This window comes from Electrona antarctica (genome assembly GCF_951216825.1).
Source record: "Electrona antarctica genome assembly, chromosome: 7".
Classification (NCBI taxonomy): domain Eukaryota; kingdom Metazoa; phylum Chordata; class Actinopteri; order Myctophiformes; family Myctophidae; genus Electrona; species Electrona antarctica.
In genome coordinates, this window is record NC_136812.1 from 55,277,746 (window position 1) to 55,296,806 (window position 19,061).

General features: G+C 43.7%; 3 protein-coding genes across 3 annotated transcripts; 1 reads left to right on the top strand and 2 right to left on the bottom strand.

Moving 5' to 3' along the window:
• Positions 1–577: 577 nt before the first annotated feature.
• Positions 578–1,444, top strand: LOC306926368 (mitochondrial S-adenosylmethionine carrier protein-like; the record flags this gene model as incomplete). Its single annotated transcript, XM_079505632.1, has 1 exon — positions 578–1,444. The coding sequence occupies one exon, from the start codon at positions 578–580 to the stop codon at positions 1,442–1,444; it is 867 nt and encodes a 288-aa protein (XP_079361758.1).
• Positions 1,445–12,268: 10,824 nt separating this feature from the next.
• LOC306927025 (dihydrolipoyllysine-residue succinyltransferase component of 2-oxoglutarate dehydrogenase complex, mitochondrial-like) lies at positions 12,269–13,604 on the bottom strand (the record flags this gene model as incomplete). Its single annotated transcript, XM_079506605.1, has 1 exon — positions 12,269–13,604. Exon 1 carries the CDS (start codon positions 13,601–13,603, stop codon positions 12,269–12,271), a length of 1,335 nt encoding a protein of 444 aa, XP_079362731.1. The 5' UTR covers position 13,604.
• A 629-nt stretch (positions 13,605–14,233) lies between these two features.
• LOC306927028 (methylmalonyl-CoA epimerase, mitochondrial-like) lies at positions 14,234–14,917 on the bottom strand (the record flags this gene model as incomplete). Its single annotated transcript, XM_079506608.1, has 1 exon — positions 14,234–14,917. The coding sequence occupies one exon, from the start codon at positions 14,915–14,917 to the stop codon at positions 14,396–14,398; it is 522 nt and encodes a 173-aa protein (XP_079362734.1). The 3' UTR covers positions 14,234–14,395.
• Between the last annotated feature and the right edge of the window lie 4,144 nt (positions 14,918–19,061).

A 19,061-nucleotide genomic window follows, 5' to 3' on the forward strand; every position in this document is an offset into this window, starting at 1 on the left:
TAACAACCTATAGAAGGCAAAATATTCAAAATGTCATCATGCTTTATGTAGCATGTGATGTGTCAAACTAGGGGGTTTTCATGATGCTGAATCCATTCCAAGCATTAGTTTTGCAAAAAAAACATTGTGCTAAAAACGGCCAATAACGCAGAGACAGCTTGTTTATGTTTGGACCACAACACTTATATGAAACGATTTTAAGATGAGCCCATGTTATTCTCCATAGAGAAATTACGTCCGTGAACCAGGGGAATCGAGGGGACGAGCGAGTGACGTCAGGACTTCGGCGCTCTATGATACTGTAACTAACCAAACAATATCTGAAGAAGTGACATCATTGCTGGTGCCACTGGTTTGGTCCAGTGACATCAGCGATGATGTCACCAATCTTATTGGTAGTACATTTGCTAATATACAGGTTGACAACACACATGGGTTGCTGGACTTGCGTAGAAGACCACAGGTCTGGTGGGTCTGGCGGTCTCAGGAACCACATGAGCGCCTGAGGGTTCTCTACTCTCTAGGAACAGCTGGTCAATGGATTCGACCTGACAGACAGGACATGCAGCAACACAACATGGACAGACAAGCGTTCTCTGCGTCTCTGCTGGCGGGGGGCTGCGCGGGTATGTGCGTAGACCTGACACTGTTCCCACTGGACACCATCAAGACCAGACTGCAGAGCCAGCAGGGCTTCTACAAGGCCGGAGGCTTCAGGGGAATCTACGCCGGTGTCCCGACCGCCGCCATAGGTTCCTTCCCTAGTGCCGCCGCGTTCTTCGTCACCTACGACTGCGCCAAGTCCCTGCTCAGCGACGGCGGCGGGCCGCTGGCCCCGCCCCACATGGCACCCGTCACTCACATGCTGGCCGCCTCCCTGGGAGAAACCGTGGCGTGTTTGCTCCGTGTTCCAGCGGAGGTGGTGAAACAGAGGACCCAGGCCTCTCCGTCCTCCACCACCTACCGGACACTGCTGGCCACGCTCAGAGGAGAGGGCGCTCGAGGCTTGTACCGAGGATTCGGCAGTACACTTCTCCGAGAGGTCCCGTTCTCACTGGTGCAGTTTCCACTTTGGGAATACCTAAAGACGTCGTGGTCCAGGAGGCAAGGCCACACGCTCACCTCTTGGCAGGCTGCCGTGTGCGGAGCTTTTGCAGGCGCGGCAGCCGCGTTTGTTACCACTCCCCTCGACGTGGCCAAGACCAGGATCGTGCTAGCAAAGGCTGGGACGGCAACGGCTAGTGGCAACGTCCCGCTGGTGCTGCGTGACGTGTGGAAGAGCGGAGGACTCGCGGGGCTGTTTGCAGGCAGCCTTCCCCGGGTGACCTTCATCAGCGCGGGTGCCTTCATCTTCCTCGGAGCCTACGAGAATGTCCGTGGCAGCTCCTATAGCACGCCCGTTTCCCAACGCCTGGTCCAGGGGCCCCACCAGGGGTCCAAATGAAGGACGGGCTGGCTCCATTTGAAATGCAACTCATTGAAGAAGCTATCAATCGTTGGTAAATGGTGCATTTATATAGCGCCTTTATCCAAGGCACTTTACATATATTGTGCATTACATTCACCCATTCACACACACATTCATACACCGATGACAGGGGAAACCATGCAAGGCACCAACCAGCACATCGGGAGCAATTTGGGGTTCAGTATCTTGCTCAAGGACACTGACATTCTAACTGGGGGAGCGCGGGTTCGAACTGGCAACCTTCTGGTTACCATCCGGCCACTCTACCCCTGAGCCACCACCGCCTCGTTCAGTGGAATGCAACACACCAACCTCCCAGATCATAGAAGATGAGGACATGCTTTTCTTCAGAAGAATATTGCCATCTGTCAAGCGGATTCCTGGTCCCCGAAAAGCAGCGCTGAAGCTGAAAATGTTTGAGCTTGTCAATAAGGCAGAGTACAGCCATGATGATTAGACAGGGTTGCTTGAATAGGACATAGCCGTGGGCGTGGTTTACTGGTGCAAAAAAATAAAATAATAATCTGCCATTCATTTTTGGTGAATCATGACCATAACATCTTCGACTCTGTGAAAAAATAAATAAAAATAACTACATGATATACATTTAATAAATACTCTTTGCGTAGCGGTTTTAAAGTTTTTTTGTTCTTTTCACAGAATCAAAGGGTTTATGGTCATGATTCATCTGGAAGGATTGATTCTTAGTAGCCTAAATCTATGGGAAAAAACGAATGGAAGTTTGATCACCTGCTGACCAGAGTGGATCCTCGGAACACCAGGATGGAAACAAATTGGCGTAAAGCCATCAGTCCATCCGAATGCACTGATGAATATTAACTTAGTGTTTGTTTTTCATTACAGTCCTCATTGCATTTGCTCAAATGGAAATATGTTGGCACTTTAAGTTGGTCAATACAGGTTGTTTTTTTTTAATTTTTTTTAGGTTGGCACCTTACAATATTTGCATTCTTTTCCAGTTATGGTAATTTGTCCAGAATCATTAGAATTACAATGTAGTGGAATTGCACCTCTAATTTTGACCACATTTGTTTTCTGAATGTCTGACCATGCTGCCTTAATTGTCAGCTCTGTTGTCTGACATTTGTTTTGGACTATACTTTTATAGTTATACTGCTCAGTGTTCATGTCCTATAATTCTTGCACTTTTAGTAGGTCTATACTACTTTGTTTGTAATGCTTTATTGCAAAACAAAATACATACAAACATGGATGCACCTGGGACGTATCCTCAGTGATGTATCCCAAGGTCATCGGGGTTTCGGGTCTCCCAACATCATACCCCTCACTCAGGTGACCCAGCCGGGGTGATCAAGTCCCGACGTCCCAGTAGCTACCCTCGATCAGTCCCATTAGGGAAAAACCAGGGCCACACAATCCGTTCCTCCTGAACTACTCTGCCGGGACTGGGAGGTACCATTCTGGCGCATGGAAGGACTAGGCTCTGTGGGTTGACTCCTGTCCGGGCCCCTCCTACGTGTCACCAGGTCCACTCCTGCTCTCACCAGGTCAGGCCCTGTGCGTTGCACCAGACTCCCAGCACCAGGCACTTTATTCAGGAATGGTGGATTCTCGAGCCGCAACGGTTCCGCAGGCTCCACCTTGCCCTTGGTCGTGCCGCAGGCTCCGCTTGAGCTTGAATGGCCCTCCTAAAGGCCTCACCGTGGGTTTGTTGGGCTTCTTCCTCACGGAAGACACAGGCTGGGGCGCCAACTAATACTGCTCCCGGGTGCCGTCTACTTTCCGGCTGCCACCCGTCTCTCCGGTTGTCACCAGACTATTCCTGGTTGTCACGTAGTCTATTCCTATGAGTCACTATAAATAGAATAACTAAAACAAAATACATACAAACATGGATGCACCTGGGACGTATCCTCAGTGATGTATCCCAAGGTCAACACATGTTCTAAAGTTCTTTAGTGCAATTCCCGTTCATAGTATTAGTGTTTGAAAGAACTGTTCATGTACTACAGTGTACAGATTATCTCGAGTCTTTAACTGCTCTACCTCAATATTTGTCAGGGAACCCTTGTACAATGTTCATTCAAAAAGACAATGTTTACATTTCAGAAGTAAAACAATTCTAGTAAGAACACAATTAAATACTACTGAAATCAAGTCATCTCATTTCATTTTTTTAATCACAAAATAAGTATGAATATGCAGTGTTTACACATGCATAGCTGTTCATGCAGTGTCGAAGTGTCCTTGAGCAAGACACTAATTGCTCCTGATGTGCTGGTTGGTGCCTTGCATGGTTTCCGCCGCCATCGGTGTATGCATGTGTGCGTGAATGGGTGCATGTAATGCACAATCTATGTAAAGCGCCTTGGACATCGAGGACATCCCTTGAGGCATTGTTGCTTCCCACTCGGCGGATGGGCTGCAGAGCAGGGGAATCCACTTCTCCTGGCACACAGACTGCATCAGATGCAAAAAGTTATGCAGCACGCACGTTGCCTTCATGCACTTCTCTGCATTTTCAGGGCTGCAGGTCCCAATTACAAAGCACCATTAGCAAATGTAGGAAGAAAAAAAAGAGGAAGAGGGGTTTAATTCCTTTTCCATTACATGTTGCTACATTTGGTTTATCGATACATGTGTGTAATCTCGGTGTTCATGTCAAGGTGTGGGTTTGTCCATATGTGTTCGACTACAATATCAATGAATTTGCCAGAGAATCAGTGTGTTTACTTATTTCTATCCATAATAATATCGAGCATATCGTATCTTTGTTAACATGTATCGTTAGAGCCCTACCTGGAGCGTCTGTAATTGTATATTCTCTCCCTCCTGGGCGCATGAGGAGGGTCTGCAATGGGGAGGCCTCATCAGCTACAATGACATGTGGGTGTTCTGCTCCTGGCAGCAGTCTGTCTTCTGGCTACCTACATACATAGATCAACCTTTGATAGATTGAATACTTTATTAGCAATCATAGGAAATGTACAGGATAGTACAGTTCAGGTGTTCCTCTGACAGCTATTATATGTCCAGATACAAGTCTAAAAGTATACCACAAGAAAGCTTGATGGCTTGTTTACATTGGGGTCTGTGGCTTGTTTACACTGTTTGTTTTCCTTCTTTGTAGTTATTTGTTCAGCCCAAAATATTGTGTTTAATTGTCATGATTTGTCACGATCCGAGTTGGCTTTGTCCGAGGCTTACAGATCTTTAAATAAATACTTTTCGAAACGTCTATGGGAAAAATGCATGGGACATTCATCGCCATGAAAGGGGGCGGACAGTGGTTTTGGAGCTATAGTCACAGTTCAAATCAAAGGCAGAGGAGTGGGCCGTGACACAATGACTGACAGGCTATCGGCATCACCAGCTGTACTAATTGCTACAGTGCAGAGACAGGGGTTCATATTAACACTTTGACTGTGTAATCGACTGCCGGAGTTTCTCTAGCACAGTCTGCAGCCACTGATAGCGTTTTTGAGGGGCTCTAGCCCCTCCTATGCCGAGCTTTGAGTGTTCATTGGTGTGTTTGTACCACGGAATTCGATGATTTTAATAGCTGAGCACGGAATGTGATGATGTATGATGATAAGAGCTCCCCTCACTTCACACAAGTGTGATTATTTTTCTCTTTTTTTTACCAATCTTTCAAGACCCACAGAATATCTTGTAAACGCCAATTTGCCCATATATGGGCGTGTGCTGATTACATCAGGGAACTCCACATGAGTATAAAGGGACCAGGCAGACAGAGACACTTACAGAGATCTCCAAATATGGGCATGAAGCGATACAGACCGACAGACTGGTGCTAAACAATAGATTCCCATATATGGAGAGAGGGATATTTCCCTGATGTCATCAATAGTCTGACATCAATCGAACTGGTGTCATAGACTGGCCTGGACTTCATATTTGGGCATGTCTGACACCGTGTTGATTTCGTCGACTAAAGCGAAAAAATTTCGTCGACTACCTTTTTTCACTGACGGAAACTAAATGGAAGCGAAATGAAGACTAAGCTATGATGACTAAAAAAACTAGACTAAAATGTTTGGAAGGGACAAGAGATCCAGTCATTTTACACTTGGTTGCATGCTGAAAATGGCAGATCTACAAGCTCACAACGCGACGCGCTGCGAGCTTGTAGATCATTATGACGGCATCAAGACCGCCAAAATACATTTTAGTCGACTAAATCAACTGTAGATTTAGTCGACTTAAATCTTATAATATTTAGTCGACTAAGACTAGACTAACACAGGTGACTAAAATGTTACTAAGACTAAATTAAAACTATTCAAAATGACTAAAATCAAATTTTGCTGCCAAAAACAACACTGGTCTGACCACAAAGTATTCTGAGGGCCTATGCCCAGCTTTCCAGGGAAACACAAACATTGGCTTGTGATTGGCTGATCACCCCATGACGATGAGTTGATTTGCTGAGCAAAGTACATATTGAGGATAAAAAAAGTGAGGGCAGAAAAATGAATACGCCAAAAGTGATTGGCCGGAATGACATTTGTGATGATTTGATTGGCTGAGCACGGAATGTGATATATGATGATGTATGATGATAAGAGTGTGATCTTTCCTTTAAACTTTGTATTCCAGGGGTCATCATTATGTCTGTACATGGACAATCTTTTGGATTTTCTGTTTACACACCATTATGATGTTCTCATTTTGATCATAAGACCCAATTACTATGAATGAATGAATGAATAATGAATTAATGAAAAACCTTATTCCGAACATGAAATATTAAACAAAAAAGTCAAAGTGCAATAGGCCTATAGAAACAAATAAAATAATATTCCCAAAACAAACAAAAAAGACAACAACAAAAAACAAGCCTCACTGGCTTTTTTTGAGTGGTGTAAACCACTCCTACAACTGGCTTTTGTGTGCATAAAAAAATGACCATGGTTGCTATGTTCAAAATAATTTCTGACGTAATTAAATCACACCCGGGTGAACTGGATGACCGTAGCAACCGTGGTCATTTTCTCTGCACAAAAAAAGCCAGTTGTGAAATCACATCCGGGTGTGATTTCATTACGTCAGATCAGAGCTGATCAGGCTATATAATACCTTACCTTATATAATACCTCACATCGGACGTCAGACATTACGTCAGACCACAGCTGATCATGCTATATAAAACCTTACACCACTCAGTTCACACGGGTGTGATTTTTTGTATATGTTCGGAAAGGAGTAGGGAGAAGTAAAAAAACGTATATAACCCTACCCCTTTTACTTACTATGCCAAGTCTCCAGGTTTCCTCCAGAACAGGTATGACACTGATTTAGTACGACACTATAGAGACACACGGGGACTACAAATTCCACGCCCCCAAATGAGACAGCGTCCCCACTTCTGGTCCGTTTCAACTGTGTACTGCAGCTGCCAATGCAATCCCTATGAGAGGCATCATAAAATACCCTTATTTCACTGGTTCATTACTGAGGCTGTAGCGATTTATTTTGTGTTCGAATAATGTGTCCCATATGTTTTATTTGTCCTTTTTAATGTCATATACCTGCCATCTCAATATACAACCCACAATGTACTATAATATACTCCATAAGATTGTAAAGACTGCTAGCATCGGATATATTGAAGTTTCCCTGACGTATGATTTGTACGTCACGCATTAATCCTTATAAATACCGCTAGATGCGGCATTCCCCAGCGACGGATCGAGCGACCACGACAGAGTCCAGCGTTGTAAACGGTTAAACGGCCAGTCTTCATCATGCCTAAAGTGTGCTGCGTTCCTCTTTGTTAAAACAACAAAGAAAAAAACCCAGACTTGATGTTTCATCAACTTCCAGCTGATCATGAAAACTGAAAAGAGACAGAAATGGCTGCACCCATCCACTAGTAAAAAATCTGTGAAACCATCCAGAAGAAGTTTGTGAACTCCACAAGTGGTGGAAATTAAGTATTCAAGTGAAGCTTATGAAGGTATATGTCACAGTGAAAATAGCCTTGAAACTTATGATAGTCAGTCATGACGCAACTTCACCCTGTCTTTAGTGCATTGCTACATTTACAACGTTTAAGTGTAGGCCTACATAAGCGTTCAGATTTCAAATTTAAAGTGCTCACCCCCGGAGCTACGGATGTTATACATTTGCACGTTCATTAGCACCCGTGTAGTCCTTATATTGTTCAATAAAAAGCATTTTCATCCGACGGCTGGCCAATTTCAATTTTTTTCGCTATATGCTTTCAATACGTGCCCTTATCGGTTGGGAGGTGTATTGCACTCATGCATTATTATAACCTTTATAGAAAATGGTCACCGATCGGATTAAAATGCATTTTCTTGAACAATACGGGATGCACGGGTGTTAATAGCAGCCCGTTCAAAATTCTAACATCCGTGTCCCCGGGGGTGAGCACTTTATAGGCTATTTGAAATCTGAACGTTTACAAATGCACATAACTTAGCCAGGCGCTCAAAACAAAGCAAGTCACGCCACGACGCACGTGAAGGACGAGCGTCATGTGAACCATTAATCCTACTGAATATGATATAGATTGACAATATCAAGAAGTCAGGCAAAATCATCTGAGGAGCATATGCTGCTATATAGGATTACACAGACTGAAATTGACTGCCTGAAAAGTAATGTATTATATTATTCTTCATGAAGCTCCCAATTCCCGTGAAATTGCAATATATTGGCTATATAAATAAATAGCCCATATATTGTAATATGTATTAAAACTGTAATAAATAAGATAGATTCTAATTGATATTTTATTATCTATAAACCTGGAGAATCCACTAGATAGTTGACAATATCTGGATATGTCACTCCTGGCCATTTAGTTGGGTCATTTTCCCAACTACTTTTAGGCAAATCATATGGACAAATTGATAATCCAACAAGTTTTATTTTTTCTTTGTACCGTCGGAGCTCCGCGGCAGGTAAAGAATTCATATACGCCTGCATGTTCACACCATGCACCACAAATACGGATAATGTATCTTCAAACTCGGCGGCGCTTGGAACGTCACTTATAAGCGACAGGTAATCAGTCTGTCAACTCAGCTCTGCTCCGTTAACATTATGGGTAACTCATTCAAGTGGTAAATTAAATGTGAAACAAGTCATCTATTGAGAAAACAAAAAAATATGTTGACAAAGACACTTCATACATTTGGAAACATATTTTTATTCAAATCAATATAGTCTTCAGTTCATGTTGTATTATTTTAAAAGTAGGCTAACTACAGTGGAATTTCAATTGACTTCTATGGGCTGGCATGCAGTACACTGGTCTAACGGACCAGAAGTGGGGCCGCTGTCTCATTTGGGGGCGTGAAATTTGTAGTCCCCGTGTGTCTCTATGGCACATTCTGAGTTCACTAGTACTAGTGGTTCTCAAAAACGTTTTTATTTGCAAGGACCATTCAAAGTATTGCTCTTGATTGGGTGCTGTGGCCTGTACATTAGGTTGTGTACCACAAGTTTCCAGCAGAGGGGAGTATTGCTGCATCTGATTCCAACAGCATGGTTACAGTTACAGTCCACATTTTAGCAGAATTGAACAAACCTTAAAGCCTGACACCTTCTCATATTTAGCTGCATATTAAAAAAAAAAAAAAGAGAAACATATTGTTGCAGGCAGTCGGTGACCACTTACACTATAAGAGTTATGCTATGTTGATGATTTAAATACAGGTCCACAATGGAAGTCCCTGTGACTTTTTTGTGTTGCCCTTTTAGCTCAAATGTCTCTCTGTACCACATACTGTTTTCATTTCTGACTAATAATGTGTTATAACAAAACCTGAGTTATAACAAAGAAAATAATGTTGGTGAGTGAATGCCAATGGATAAACCCATGAATAATTTAGCTAGTATTATTCTAGTCGTTTTTGAGGGGCGCTAGCCCATCCTATGCCCAGCGTTATGTGTCTGTGTGTACCACGGAATGTGATGATGTATGGTGATAAGAGCGCCCCTCACTTCACACGTGATTTCATGTTTATTTTTGGCAGCTGTGGGTAACATGAACCAAATACAGTTGATCCTGATAATCTCCCTGAACACCATAGGCATTAGGAGCCCCACATCGCAGGGAGTATAAACTCACTACGCTCGGAGCTATTATGCTTTACTGTAGGCCTACACTTTGTTAAAGCATGAAACATCAGGCTTTTAATGAGCATGCTTTAAAGGACCACTTCACCACTTTTCAACCTATCTTCATATAATAGGTCCTCACTAATAATCATGATACAATGGCACGATTTGTTTCTAATCAGTCTTTGTCTCATAGGAGGGCTGTGGGCAGTTTATAAACCGTCTTCCAGTGACATCAATAGGCAGATTTTTTTTTTAAACAAGATTATTTTACAAAAATGTTTAGATTTCCATTATCGTGAGAACGATGGCTTCCATTTTCGCATTGCAAGTTGTCAGGACTAGAAAGCCTGCAGTTTCTATTAGCTTGTATTCCCCATCGATGATGTCACTGGAAGACGGTTTCTGAACTGCCCACAGCCCTCCTATGAGACACAGACCGAGTAGAAAGAAATTGCGCCATTTTTTCATGATTATTAGTGAGGACCTAGTATATGAAGATAGGTTGAAAAGTGGTCCTTTAAGTTGAATTAATTCACAACCACAGCTCATCACTATACCAAATGTGGACAGTATATGGCCAGCACTAGCTGCTTCATGGAGGCAGCCGGGGTGTGTGACCATAACAGTCGGAGAAGTAGTTGCTGACTTCACTTTTACAAATCAAAGTACGCAGCCAGTCTGTGTCCCCACGGGCTGCATCCTGTAGCATTTTAAACTTGCGTACCCAAAACCGCCCCATTTCTGTGAGTGAAGGGAAGAGTTAACGTTATTATCTAGGCCTACTGTACACACAGTGACGGTTGCATTTGAAAGTTTGACAGGTCTGTACATTAATGAACTGAAAATGGAGGACCCTGATGTGTATATATAAACAAGTCTTGGGTCCCTGCATACTGCTGCGTTTTCGGACCCGAATATCGGAGCGAATTTCAGAGCCCCCATTTTTTTCCACCGCTTTTCTGAAAAACGCACCAGCCACCAGTCTCACCCCATTCGACTGGTATCACCCCATATAATCGGCAAAATCATCCGTTATCAGCACGTTTGAATGGGGCCAGAATGTCCATACTGGCATCCTCACTGTTCAGTATGTCATTATCTGCGATTGTAGCATTGTCATTATCACTGATGTCCTGATGGAGGCGCGCCGTGTCTGGTGGCCATGAGCTACGTGAGGCACCGCCGAGCGAGGCGCTAGCCGAGCGAGTCGCCGTGCCGAGCGTTGCGAAGGCCACCAGACCCGACTCAGCGCCGTTCGAGTTACGTCCTGATAGACAGAGAATAGTATATATTAGTAGCTCCTAGTTCCATCATGCACCAAAATGACACGTCCACCAGGGGGAAACCTTGACCAGGCTATGTGGTGAGGATGCCAGTATGGACATTCTGGCCCCATTCAAACGTGCTGATAACAGATGATTTCGCCGATTATATGGGGTGATACCAGTCGAATCGGCTGCCAGTCTGCAACGACCTAATCCGAAAAAACGCAGCAGTGTGCAAGCTCCTTTATGCAGAGTTGGCCTCTAAAAGAAGACTGCAGAGACAGTAAAATAAAAGAGACTTACCAAATTCATAGGCTAGCTCTCCAAACAAACTACCAAGAAGATTTACAAACTTTTTGTTCTTTTTGACCAAACAAATAATTAGAAAGAAGAAAAAAACGGCAGGTTACAACACTTTTTTTGTTGTTTTTCTTCTTTGTAATTATTTGTTTGGTCCAAAATATTGTTTGTGTTGTCATAAGTTGTCACGACTCGAGTTGGCTTTGTCCGCGGCGTAACCGTCTTTAAATAAATACTTGTGTATTGTCTATGGGAAAAATGCATTGGGTTTCATTTCCTGGTCCAGGGTAGGAGGCGGGACTGCGACGCTCTATAGTGTGTATTAACAATTGCATACTAAAAGGTTCTGAATAACAAACGTTTTTTGTTGGCTTTATATTGTTTAAATAATAAATAAACAAATATGAGTATTTGCAAAAGGGAAAAGTACTATTGAATGTTTTTTGATACGTGAATACATTGTCCGTTCAAGTTTAAACCTGAAACATTAAAAACTTGCACCTTATTTTAATGTCATATTTCCGTGGCTCTTTGTCAGCTTACTCATTATTTCAATTGATAGAAGACATCCTGCAATAATCCATTTTGGGCGGGAACCCCTTTTGGTGTTAGCATTATGTTATGCTTTAGCTATTGAAAAATAGCAGATCTACAAGCTCATAGTGAGCCACCGAGTGGCGCGCTACCGAGTGGCGCGCTACGAGCTTGTAGGTCTGCTATTTTTGAAAAATCGAAGAACCACTGACATAGAAACATAGCTTTTTCAGAAAACTGTCAGGATGTAGAAGACATTTTTAGAATCTGATCTCAGGTCAAAATGGGATAAGGGCAGATCTTTAGAATGTATTGCCATCTCATTTTGCCTTGCTTAGAGGACAACACAAAGTGAAAAGTGGCTCATCTTGCCCCGTTCTCCCCTAAGTATGGCATTTAAAGATTCTGGAACGTCATTGGAATGCAGAGGATAAAAAGAGTTTAAAGTGTGACCTGCCCCTTTGTATCTTAGTTATTACAAGACAATCGTTTTCATTGTGATTAAAGTGAAAGTAAATGAACGGCTTGTGTATAAACTATCAAGTCCAATGTCGTTGGTGGGGTTTTCACGTATGTAAGCTTTGTTTTAGTGACAGGGACATCACATGTCTAGAAGCAACATCCGCGGGTCTTCTACCACGGCTTTGATCTTGCGCAGGAAAGTAACCGCTTCTCTGCCGTCGACGAGCCTGTGGTCGTATGTCAATGCGACGTACATCATTGGCCGGATTTCAACCTTGCCGTTGATGGCCACAGGCCGGTCAAAGATGCCATGCATGCCCAGGATGGCAGACTGTGGCGGGTTGATGATGGGCGTACCGAACATGGACCCAAACACTCCACCGTTGCTGATGGTGAATGTGCCACCGTCCATGTCCTCCACGGCCAGCTCGTTTCTGCGAGCCTTTTCTCCGAGCTCATTAATGGTCTTCTCAATGTCAGCAAAGTTCATGGTCTCGACATTGCGGATCACTGGTACGACGAGACCCTTTGGAGTTGCCACGGCCACACTAATGTCTATGTAATCCCTGTACACAATCTCGTTGGTTGCGTCATCAATAACGCCATTAACAACTGGCTGGTCAGCCAGAGCATGCGCTGCAGCCTTCACAAAGGTTGACATGAAGCCCAGCTTGACGTCGTGTTTCTTCAGGAAGGCATCCTTGTGGACCTTCCTCATTTGCTGAATGTTGCTCATGTCGACCTCGTTGAAGGTTGTGAGCATGGCACAAGTGTTCTGAGCCTGCTTGAGCCTCTGGGCGATTCTCAGCCTCATACGGTTCATCTTCACCCTGCTCTCTGTCCTGGCTCCCACTGCTGGAGGTGGTGGTGGTGCAGCAGCAGCAGCAGTGGGCTTGACAGCAGAAACAGGTTGGACTTGTGCAGCTGGCACTGGGGGCACTGATGGCATGGCAGCAGGGGCAGAAGCAGGAGGTGCTGCTGCTGGGGTTTCAGCAGCTGGGGCACGGGCAGGGGTGGCACCTCCCGCTCCTTTCCGGAGTTTGAAGAGGGCCGTTCCTCTTTCTACCCTCCCTCCAACAGCCACTAGGTGTTCCTCTATGACACCAGCCGCAGGAGACGGTACCTCTATGATTGTCTTGTCAGTTTCAATTTCACACACCACTTCATCTTCAGCCACCAAATCACCCACAGCTTTCTCCCAGCTTTGTACATCACCCTCTGTGATGGACTCTGGAAACGCTGGGGTATAGACAGTGACTACTTCATCCCTGTGAACAGGTGATGTTTTGAAATATCTCCTGTGGAAGACATTAGCCGATGACAGAGATGGACGTAACTTTGCATTCCTGTAAATGGCCCAGTTGAAAGCATTGAGACCTGATGCACTCCGTCGAACAAGCACATTATTTACTTGACGTGCCACTGATAGAGAGGGGCAGAGCGTACGATAAACACATCGCGACCGTGATAACATGGCTGCCATCACTGCCGGGGCTTGCTGGCGACCTTTCTCCTTATGTCCCTCCCTATCTGCACTAACTTTCTGTCTCTCTGCCCTTCTCTCAGTCTATGTCTCTCTTTTACAGTGTCTGTCTCTCAATACGATATCACTTTTAGTCATCCTGATTTGGAATGGCTAAGGTCTCTGTCTTTGTCGCTTTCTTTCTCTTCCCTCACTTTTTGTCTCTTTGTCCTTCTCTGGCTCTCTTTTGAGTATCTTGTGTCCCTCTCTGTCTCTCTCTTTGAGTATCTTGTGTCCCTCTCTGTCTCTCTCTTTGAGTATCTTGGCCTCTTTATGACTGTGCCCTTGTCTCTCTGTCTCTCCGACTTCTTTCTCACCCGTGTCGTTCACCCGTGTCGTCTCTTTCGGAAGTCTCGTGAAACTCTCAAGATAACATACCTCAGTGCCTCTTCCCTGATGAATTATGAGGCTACGGTAATTTCCTGACATTATATAGCAGCTCTAATCTGATGACAGACACTAACCAAGCTGGCCATACATTGCCAATTTGCGCAGTTGGTGCCATTGCATTTCATGCAACGTCCTGAATTGGACGTCCTGCATTTATTTATTTATTTTTTAAATAAATAAATAACAGTGGCCGTAGTATGAACAGACTTTGTCCAAGCCCTATCTCTGAAGTGCAAAGATAAGCCAATTACAAACTCAATTTAAATGAGTTACTGTACTGGAGGAGGAGGAATGGTGATGTGATATGACTTAATGACTCAGTAACACCACAGAGTTGATCAGACAAAGCAGAGCTTAGGCCTCTTCAAGCTCAACAAGTACACCATCACAGTCTTTTGGGTGGAGAAACATGACTGGTTTCCCATGAGCACCTATTCGGGGTTCTGGTGACAGCATTCTGATGTTCCTAGCCTTCAGGTCAATTATTGCAGCATTGATGTCATCAACCTCAATACAAATGTGGTGCATCCCTCCCGCCTTATTCTTCTGTAGGAAACCAGCAATTGGACTCTTCTCTCCCAGGGGGTGAAGAAGTTCTAGTTTGGTATAACCCAGCTCCACAAACACCGTGTAGACTCCATGCTCTGGCAGGGACACCTTGTCACTAACTGTTGCCCCCAGGACATCCCGGTAGAGAGCGGTGGCCTTTTCTATGTCTGGGACAGCAATGGCAACGTGGTTCAGCCTCCCGACCTTCCATAGTGGACCAGGAACGCCATGCAGGAGGGATGCTGTGGTTGAATGTCGTCTCAGGAGTGTGTGGCGAGTGCACCTGGAAAGCCCTGAAACTGCAACCTTCATTATGGTGGACGCCATATTTCCAGCAGTCGTCCTGCATTTATTTATGTTGTTTGGTTCTCCATATATGGGATTTGAGGATGTCTAAATCAGGAGTCTTCAACTTTCTTTCAGACCAAGGGCCCCTTAGCTGAGAATGAATGCAGTGACCCCTGCTACATCCACAAGATTCGATACTCCACCAAGATACCCATGTACCTGTCTAGATACTTCCTTAATGTTAACGAAGTCCACACCCACAACACCAGAGGGAGTGCAACGAACCATGTACAACCCAGATTCGGCACAAACAAGGGACTAAATTATTTTCGCTCCTATGCCACCAAAATGTGGAACGCCCTACCAACAGTCATTAAGACATGCAAATCCCTTGACTCCTTCAAAACCGCTCTCAAAGGGCACCTACGGACGGTTGCAATTCGAAACTGGCCCCCGGAAAAATCTGAATCCCCCCAAATAATTACAAAGAAGAAAAACAACAACAAAAAACTGCCATTTTCTTCTTCTTTCTAATTATTTGTTCAGCTCAAAAAATTGTGCTTGTTCGAGGGGACTGCGACGCTCTATTGCTGTCAACTCTAATAAAGTTTTGCCAGTTCCTGGGAATGGCTGCATCACCTACCACACGTCTCACATGGGAATCCGAGTCCCATGCTTTGCTCTTGTAGAAGCTTTCAGAGACTCAGATAAGTAGCGATCCCACACCAGATCAAGCCTGGACACACTTTTAAATGTGCTGGTCAGATACGGAATGAAGATCACATGGGCATAGTCTTTGATGGTTTTTTACTGAACTTGGTTTCAGCATCTGGACAATGGCTGCCCCATCTACAATGGTACAGGTAACCGTTGGACTGTCAGAGTATGCACTGTGAACTTGTTCCAGGCAGGGAAGCAGATCATTCTTCAGTCCCAGTCAGAGACCTCCCCCATCAGACACGATTGGTTCTCGTGTCGAAAGAACTCGTGTAGGTTTCCATCTCTGGTCTGGCAAGCAATGAATAATCTTGAAAATAGCTCCATGTCCTGTTTGAGAGAGACCAATTTCTGTTTTGGTTTTGATACTCTCCCCACGGTTGAAGTACCGGACACCAGCAGCTTATTTCTTGGTATGGTGTCGTCAACTGGCTTTGTTCTCTCAACAAGGCGTTCTCTAGTGAAAGCTTCAAATTTGTGCTCTCCTGTCTGCTTCACCTTTTTAACTGCCTCAACAGCTGAAGTTCCAGCAAGTTCCTTTGAGCGGAGAACAATCAGGTCATCGCTTTCCTCCTTAAATGGATTTCCAAAATGTTCCATTGCCGTGACCAAAGAGCGTACATCTTTGATAAATGAGACATGGACACTTTGGTCATGGTGACGTGTGTTATCTGATTTATTGGAACCAATCTCAAACTCCTACTGTATATCGATAGCACAACTTCTGGTCCTGCTACCATCCATCGTAATAGTGAAGATGGTTTGTCAGTGAGGCCCACAGCACCACCATCTTTTTCATTCATTCGTTCAACCTTTATTTAAATTCTCAGAGAGACCATTGAGGGAACCCCTCATTTACAATGATGCCGAGATTACATACAAACAATAAAAAACAGTAATACAACAACAATTAGTTACAGCAATCCGTTAAAACAATTATATATTCAGCAATCAGTTAAAACAGCAACATACAGGTGACGGTTATTGAGTAAATTCCTAAAATGACCAATTGATGCCAGGGTATTAAGTTTAAGTTCTTGTTGCAAGAGATTCCAAGAATCAGGTGCACCAATGCTGAAAGCAGCCTTTCCAAGTTCAAGTTGGCAAAAGGGACCAGAAGGCATAGCCAATCACTGGATCCAGTTACAATGCGACTAGGTTTCTGATGTAACATGGATGAAATATATGATGGTAAATTCCCGACCAGGGATTTATATATGAAGAGGTGCCAGTGATTATTGCGTCTTTCAGTCAGAGAAGACCAGCCCACATTATCATACAGGGTACAGTGATGAGTATCGTAGCTGTCACCAGTAATAAACCTCAGAGCTGAGTGGTAAACTGAGTCCAGAGGCTTGAGTACAGTGGAGTCAGCGGTACAGTATAAAATTGTGTCGTCGGCATAAAGATTAATTTGACAATCTTCTTTGATGCACGCATTCGTCTGCTCATGGGCCTGGTTAATGGCTATGGAGGAAAACACATGTTTGGTCTTCTGGACAGTGAACTTGCCTGCCCTGAACGCTTGAGCTATGTCCGGGTGTGTCCTTGGTAGTTCAGCCATGTCTCTCAGGTGAACTGGAATCCATCTTGCATAATGGGTATAATCCATTGCATGAAACCATTTGACTAGTTCTGTTCAAGGTACATGGAGAAAGATCCCTCTCGCAATGACCGCACAAATACTAGCACGAGCAGCTCTAGCTCAAGAACAATAGACCAGTACTGAAAATGTGGAATGTTTTCTGCTCTCTGGCTGCACCAAGCTTCAAACGCTAGAGGAACTTGATCTGTTTGTGTTTGACAATAGTTGTCATAAGCCTGCGGTGCTGCAGAACATTCAGAGCCACTGCTCTAATTTGATGGGCTCTCCTGGTGCGAGTTACATGGGCTGCTTTGAGGAAGGAGTCAGCTTTCCCTGGATATGAGATGTCAGCTTGCACTAGTGCTTCAACCCAACCACTTCCTTGTAACCAGTTCCCCGACATCTCAATATGTAGTCCACCAAACATAACCACCAGCTTGTCTTCACCATATTTCAACTTAAAACGTTGGTGTACTCAACATGTCCGGGTTTACAATGGGGCAAGTAGACCAATAGCCACCATCTTGGAAATATGCAAATTAGGGTTCCAGACACACCCGATCGTAATGATAAGCATTTCAACATGTTTGCAATGTTCAGAAAACATGAAATAGAAACCAAGTTTGCATTTGTAGCTCATCTTGTTCAAATGTTACAGACAAAACCGTTTTAGGTGGCAGCCATATTGGATTTGGCCACTATGGCAAACCCGAAGGTTGCCAGCTCGGGCACCCTAGCTAAATCAGTAGAGCATACCCTTTTTTGAAATCTTTATTTGAATAAGCAATTTAAAAACAATATAAACAGAAACGACAGAATAAGTACAAAATAATAAAAAAGCAAATTCAAAAGGAGTGAGAAGAAGCAAAGCTTATTGCTCCCACCCCCTTTCCATCATTACTAAGTATCATTAATCATATACATAATCATACATAAACACACAAACACCCCCGCCCCCCCCCCCCCCCCACACGCGCACACACACACCTAGTGAAAACCTACACCTTCTTCATCCCTGTAGCTCATTAAAATCATGTCTTTGAGATTAAGTTTAAACATTTTCATGTTTGCACATATTTTTAACCCTGAGCTACATCTGGGCCAAATTTGGTGCTTTTTAGACTCTTGAGCGCGAAAATACGCCTATGGTCTGGGACTATCGGCTTAAATATTGTCCATGTATGTGTGTAGTCATTAAAGCTAATTATGCCAATTATGAAAATTGCTCAACATATGCAAGACCCATACTAAACATTTCTAACATAAAACGTTGGTGTACTCAACATGTTCACATTCTGGCAAGTGGACTAGAATGTTATACTTTCGTTTAAAACAGTTATTTATGCTATATTAATTAATTGTGGTTCCATAATATACATCATTCCTCCCTGTGTGCCACAAACTTATAGCTATATGAAGGAACCACATTTGATCCTCCTCCCTCTGGCCCTTAAAAATATCTTGACTGGAACATCAAAAATATGACACTCAAAGAAATCAAACAATCCACAGTAGAATTAAAAAAAATAGCTTATACACTTTCAGGCATTGAAATCCAGTGTTGGAACAAATGCCCTTACATTAAGTTACTTTACATAAAGGAACTACTTTTTGCTGTAACTTGTAACATAACTCTTTACATTTTCTCATTCAGTAACGCCATTATAGTTACTGTGTTTTCAATGGGTGAGTTTACATTTTCTCATTCAGTAACGCCATTATAGTTACTGTGTTTTCAATGGGTGAGTTAGTAGTTACCCACGTTACGTAATGTAATCCAAAATAATTGTCTCCTTCTCCTGTCAGTGCGGAGTCTGTCATGTAAACTGACATGGTGCACTGGCTTCCTGGTGGCGCTATAATAGGACAATGTGAAAAGGG